Here is a 6592-nt window from a genome sequence, read left to right as displayed (position 1 = left end):
GCGGGGCAGGCACAAGTAGGGCGCTGCCAGGCGGGGAGCGGAGCGCGGGGCTCTCCCTTCGAGAGGCGGGCGGGAGCCGCTCCGCGCACAGCGAGCCGAGCTGAAGCCCCGCACGGCGCGGCTCCGCTCGGCGGCCAGGTGGGTCGCCGGCAGCCCCACCTGGGCCCGGGGAAGAGGGGGACGGGACTCCGAGAGAGCCTCCCGCTGGCTCCTGGGTGAGGCAGCCCGGCAGCGGCGGCTGAGCTGGAGCGGGGGGGCGGGGGGCTGGAGCCGGGGGGGGCGCGGGCGGCGGCTCCCCCTGGCCGGGCGGCGCTTGGTTTCTCCTGCCAGCGGAGGCAGGGCTAGGCGCGGCGAGGGTGGGCGCGGAGTTGGCGGCAGGGCTGGGGGCAGTCGGCGGCGAGCTCCGGCGGAGTTTGTTCTGCACGCGGGGCGGGAGGTGAGGGACGGGGTCCGGGACCGGGCTCGGCTCCGCGGTGGGTTTCCGGGGCGGGAGTCTATAGCGGCGCGGAGCGGAGGGGAAGAGCCCCGGGGTAGGGACGGCAGGTGGGGAGCCGCGGGACACGGTGGGCGGCAGCGGGTCAGACCCTCCTCTTCCCCTCCGTGCTACGCCGGTGGAGTCGACGGCCGGGTGGGAAGGTGGCGGCGTGAGCTGGAAGTGGGCGAAAACTTGTTCCTCCGCGTGTTCTCCCGCTCTGCCGCGAGGTCGGGGCCACCCGGGCGAGCCGCGTATCCGGGGCGGGGGCGGGGGACGAGACGCGGGCCGGGGGAGGGTGGGTGGGCGCGGGCAAGAGGAGCCGCGCCGCCCCGCCGCTGCCGTCTCCCTTTCTTCCCCTGCCGCAGGTCTCGCTGCGGAAAGCGGAGCGGAGCCAGCCCCCGAGGGGAAACGCCTGCCCCCGAAGAAAGGGCTGCCCGGAGCCGGAGGCGACCGGAGGGAAAAGTTGCGTGCGGGGCCGGGCCGGGCGCGATGCCGGGGCGCGGCGCGCTCTGCCTGGGGCTGCTGCTGCCCGTCCTGCTGGGCTGCGGCTCGGCGCAGGCCGGCGGCTGCCCGGCCCTCTGCGAGTGCTCGGAGCCGGCCAAGACGGTGAAGTGCGTGAACAGGAACCTGACGGCGGTGCCCCCCGACCTGCCGCCTTACGTGCGCAGCCTCTTCATCACCGGCAACCCCCTGACCGACCTGCCGGCCGGCTCCTTCCCTGCTCAGAGCCTGCCCGACCTCGCTTCCCTCAACCTCAGTGGCAACCACCTGCGGACCGTGGAGGCCGGCTCCCTCGCCCTGCCCGCCCTGCGGCAGCTGGACCTCAGCGGAAACGCGCTGGTCTCCCTCAGCCCGCAGGCCTTCGGGGAGGGCGGCAGCCCGCTGGAGGAGCTGGCCCTCCGCGGGGCCCTACGCGAACACGGCGTCCTCCTCAGCCTGGCCGCCCTGCTGCAGTCCGGGGCCCTGCCCAACCTCAGCCGCCTGGAGCTGGCCGACAACGGGCTGCTGCTGCTGCCCGCCGGCATGTTCACTGCCCTGCCGGCCCTGCGGCAGCTGGACCTCAGCAACAACTCCCTGGTGGGCCTGCGAAATGTCTCTTTCCAGGGATTGGGCCAGCTGCAGAGCCTCAACCTCAGCGACAACTCCCTGGGTGTGCTGAGGAACAGCACCCTGGCCCAGTTCCGCAGCCTGCCTGCGCTCCGGCACATCGTCCTGGGCCACAACACCTGGGTCTGTGACTGTGCCATCGAGGACCTGGTGGCTTGGCTCAAGGAGAGCGACCAGGTGGAGGGCAAAGAAGCCCTGACCTGTGCCTCCCCTGACAAGATGTTGGGCAAAGCCCTGCTGAAGATCAATGGCTCGGACCTGAACTGCTCCGTGCCCATAGACCTGCCTTCCCAGCTACAGACTTCATACGTCTTCCTGGGGATAGTCTTGGCTCTCATTGGGGCCATATTCCTCCTAGTTTTGTACTTGAACCGAAAAGGAATCAAAAAGTGGATGCACAACATCAGAGATGCCTGTAGGGATCACATGGAGGGCTACCACTACAGATATGAGATCAATGCAGACCCCAGGTTAACAAACCTCAGCTCCAACTCGGATGTCTGACGAAGTGCCCCAAATGCAGGGCAGTGCTAAGTACCTATGCATGAAAAGTAGACTTATGCTTTACCCTTGTGCTTGCTTCCATCTCCCCTGAAAAGTCTCGGACATGCTTGTAACTTGAGGGGGATATGCCTCCCTGTGATGTCAAATTAATTTTTGTTTTGAGACACTGGACTGCTGAGCATGGCGTTCAGCTGTGTGTAGGAAACAAGCTGCTACTTAGTTTCCTCCTTACCTGTCTGCACTTGTGGGAAATGTTTTTTTCAAGATGTCAAGAGAAAAAAAAGGATTCTCTCTGATGATCCAAAGCCACAAGAGTTTATAAAACGTTTACTGATGCAGACGCCATTCAACAAAAGCTGCCTCAACTTTTTGGGAAAAATAATGTTACGTTCCTCTGTGCCAGTTTTGATCTCGTATATCTGAATTGAGATGCGATGATTACATTTCATAGACTATCTTGAGATTTTAAAAACAAAATAAACTCCTTTTAACAGCTCTTCAGAAGGAAATCAAATAGCAAGCATGCACAAATACTGTATAGTTTTACATGTTACGAAATTTACGATCTCAGTAAGTCCCTTACTATTTTGTAGTTACTTTTGATTGCAGTTTATGTGACTTGACAGAATTTTTTTATACAAACTGCATCTAAACTCCATCTAAACTCAGTCTGAACTGTTAAATTCAATAAACAGTCTTACAAGAACTGTTGTGTTTGCTGTTCTATGAGAAAAGTATGGACATCTAAGAATGTGAATAGTGCTACAGTCTCCGAAGTAATAGCTCTGCAGTAGTAATATGAATAAAAGTTTATACAAATGTGTAGCTTAGAGCCATAAATGTTTGACAATTTTGTGATATATGTTAGGAGAATTATACTGAGTTTAATTACACTGAGAATTAAATGATGAGAGCAGTTTCACTTGGCACAAACCCCTCAGACTGCGTTCTGAAAGCACCTGCATAATGTCAAGACAGATGTTGGGGTCCACTTCGCTGGGAAGGTACAAGCTAATAGAATTTTCATAAGGTCTTCTCTACCAAATTAAAAAAAAAAAAAATCAACCAAATTAAATTTTGGAGTTGGTAAGCTGAAGAACATTTTACCTGAACGGAATGGCTTATTGTAAAAAAATATATTTTTGTGTCCTGAACTAAATTAAATGCAGCTCAATCGTGTGGTCAGCAAGCTCTAGGCTTGTGCATCACTACAGCATTTATTAGATTGCTGTTTCCTTTTTAAGGTCTTAGTACTTGAGAAGTTCTGTAGCAATCTACATCCAGTTACTTGATGGAACTTTGCATTTATCTTCATGCATTTAACAGGTGCATTCAGTATGGTATGTTGCTTACTACTTGTTTGGGAATGCATTTTCTTGTAAATAGATAAAGCATGCAAAAAAGCCCTTCAGAATGCCTAATTTAAGATGCCCCTCTGACCACATATAGAAGTGTTAGCAAGAACCTTGCAGTGGCTGCCAATAACTAGTGCACTTTTTCTAATCTATTTATGGTTTCTTAATGAAAAAAAATATAGACCAGCTGTAAAAGTGTGATGTGACTTGATGTATATCAGTTTATCTGTGGAGCTTTTTCCATGGTCACTGTTACTTGAAGCTCTTGAGCATTTCTCAGATTTTATGAATTGCTAGCTAATTCCTTTTGCTTTCAAAAGTGACAGTTTTCTCATAGACGTATACATTTGGTAAGAGCTCATAAATATAAAATAGTCTTTAAAGTATAAGAAGAAGCATAATCTATTTTGGGCATCAGTATTATTCAAATGCATTTTTCATCTTGCAACTTCAGACAAAGCAAGTAGCACAACTTGCTTTTGACTAATTTTCTACTGCTTTAAATTGGATTTGTTTAATAGTGATTTTTTTTTTAATGTACTTATGTGCATTTACCCTTAAAAGTAAAAAAAAGAATGGATATTAAGTACAACTCTTGTTTTGTAAATCAGTATATACTTTGCAATTAATGTGAATTAAGTGATAGTATATTTCTCCTGCTGTAATTTAAGTGTATGAGCAATATCTGGTTAGCGGCATACGAACTAAGTTTGTGGATTCTTATAAAGCAGGCTGCCCATCTGAATATTAGCTGCCCATATTTTAAGGATAGTGTGAAAACCCCCGTGTGAAGAACTATTACTGTTGCCACTATGCAAACCCTTCATACTTGGTATACATCAGATAGTTTATGTAAGAAGCTAGAATTTACAGTAGCTACGCAGTGTGCTTTGTTGTATCGGTTATTCTGGTGATGATAAACTCACACCTGTACAGTGCCAAGAGGAGCAGAGCATCATCCTTGCTTAAGATGCTCCTGTAATATAATAGAGAAAATATGTGCAAACCAAGCCATTTCTTGGGCAATTTCCTGAGTTTTGTTAACAGATACTTTAAAGTAACTACAGTAAAAGCAATTATCCGTGATGTGTTAATGTAACAGCCATGCATTTGTAGAGCTGTGTAAGGACAGGCAACGACTTTAATTGCAGTCTCTCACCAACAGACCGAGTATTTGTATAGTGGGCAAGTGTAACTGTTGTTACTGTTACTACACATATTATTCTAAAGATTATTATTACTATTATTTTTGTATCTTAGTCAATGTAATAGAAATCTATTAGAGATCTGGTGACAGCTACTTTAAAATAATTTTTGTCATTTGCCTACATGTGTATTTATTAGGATGTAACATTTAGCATGTGTCAGTGTTGTGTTGGATGATGTTCCCCTGCAGTGTTTGACCAACCGTGAATGCTTTGGTGTTTTGTACAATGCATTATTTGATCTTAAATTCCCTTCCATAAACAGTGCTTGAAATTTGTTTTGCTTTTCTTTTACAAAATAATTAACAGTGGTACTCAGAAGACGCATAAAAGTAGCCCCCACACTACTTCAGAATGTGGTTAAAAACTAAACACTTAAAAAATAATTCGTTTCAACGTTCTTCTGAAGCACATTTTATAATCCTACTCTGCTTTGACACCTGAGATTCCAGTTGACTACTATTTCCAGAGCTGCTAAGACATTCATTCTTCAATAAAACACATGCAGTTCTAAATGCCTCTAAAATATGTTTTGTATACATAAATCCCCTAAATTCTGCATGACACAGTTGTCGTTGAAAAACATCCAGACTAAAGTAGTGGGTAAACCTTCATGAAAGACTGCACAGCAAAGAAGCAGAAAGGATCGTTTTTCCAAGGTTTAGCTGCTTTGTTAAAGCTAGTTTTAGCTGTAACAATCTTAAAATTTTTTTGGAAAAATAGCACAAGGAATTGACATAGTTTTAAGATATTTTCTCAAAACATTTTGGATAAGTGATGTTGCCAGGGAAGAAAATTCCCCAAATCCTTTAACCAAGGTATTATATTAGATCACTTTTATTTTATTAGATAATTTTTATTTTGCCAAGTCATAATATTACCAGTAATTCTGACATCTAAAAAGTGGTTTGAAGTTTTGCAACAACTGCTCTGAATCTTTTCATTCAGGGTAATTTACTTTTTAAGCACTGGCGACAGTCTCCAGTGACATGGCAGCAAGCGGAGCAGTCTGTTCAGACCCAGATTCTGTTGTTGACTGAGATGTCATTGATAACAGGCATGGCAAATTATTCAAAATATGTCTGCACTAGGATCCCAACTCTCATTATTCTTCTAGCATTTTCCCTGTGGTATACTCCAGTCTTTCTGCATCTGCATAATTTCTTTTTTGCCTCATTTTCTCAAGAAATACATTAAAAAGAGTATCATGAATCTGGACAGGTAGAGAAATCAGTCTGACTGCACCAATATTTTGAGATTTAGCATCTTTATTTCTCTTTAAGCCTTAATGTGGAAAATTCTTTGTCAAAGTGGACAGAATGAAAATTTGATACGCACTTTTTCTTTCTCTTTAGCAGCTGAATGTTCAAGAAGAACCATTCATTCTCAGCATATGATGAAGGAAAATAGCATTTGGTAAGAAAAATGTTTTGGTTTCAAGCTTCTAAATAACATTTATATTCTATGAGAGAAAGTGGAAGCTTGTAAAGGAAACAGAGGTATCTCTTCACAATGGTTCAGCACTGGAAGTCACAATGTTATGGATAGGAACAATTCCTGATTGAATCTCTCCATTACGTTCTGGTAATTTTTATAGGTACAGTTCTAATTTCTTCATGTTGTTATAAATAGAAACATTCTGTTAACAAGTGGCATCCCATCTTACAATATTTGTGGTGCAGGTGTTTCTACTGTGAGTTTCTTGTGGAATAGAAGATTGAATTTAATTCAGTGCCTGCTGATTTAATAATGACCAGATCAGGCCTATAACTTAATAATAATTTTTTTCTTCTTTTTTTTTTTTTTTTGCAAATATGCTGCTTAAAAGGGGCAAAGGCCTTGGTTTGAAATCAGACAATAAAAGCCTAATAAAAAAGCAGGGGAGATAGAAAGCAGAACATTTGGAGAGTGCAGCATTTATCAGATACTTCACTCAGAAAAGAGAC

At 46.1% G+C, this 6592-nt stretch overlaps 1 protein-coding gene across 3 annotated transcripts; it reads left to right on the top strand.

Moving 5' to 3' along the window:
• The first annotated feature begins 360 nt into the window (after positions 1-360).
• Positions 361-6162, top strand: TPBG (trophoblast glycoprotein). 3 transcript variants are annotated; one of them, XM_088053850.1, is made up of 2 exons: positions 361-436; positions 841-4904. In XM_088053850.1, the coding sequence occupies exon 2, from the start codon at positions 965-967 to the stop codon at positions 2084-2086; it is 1122 nt and encodes a 373-aa protein (XP_087909976.1). In that variant the 5' UTR covers positions 361-436; positions 841-964; the 3' UTR covers positions 2087-4904. The 3 variants fall into 3 exon arrangements, 2 of the variants coding, with proteins under 2 accessions (XP_087909976.1, XP_005518222.1); XR_015772318.1 differs by lacking the exon at positions 361-436 and adding an exon at positions 6002-6162 and having other exon boundaries at positions 828-2656; XM_005518165.3 differs by having other exon boundaries at positions 396-4904.
• The last annotated feature ends 430 nt before the right edge of the window (positions 6163-6592 follow it).

The sequence above is a fragment of the Pseudopodoces humilis genome, chromosome 3 (genome assembly GCF_049639895.1).
Source record: "Pseudopodoces humilis isolate 2021_Gansu_Grassland_sample_001 chromosome 3, ASM4963989v1, whole genome shotgun sequence".
Lineage (NCBI taxonomy): Eukaryota > Metazoa > Chordata > Aves > Passeriformes > Paridae > Pseudopodoces > Pseudopodoces humilis.
Note: the sequence above shows the minus strand (reverse complement) of the source record. Positions and strands in the feature narration are given on the sequence as shown.

Coding starts and splice junctions, on each gene's coding strand:
- TPBG (XM_088053850.1), top strand. CDS start 965: ATGCCGGGGCGCGGCGCGCTCTGCCTGGGGCTGCTGCTGCCCGTCCTG.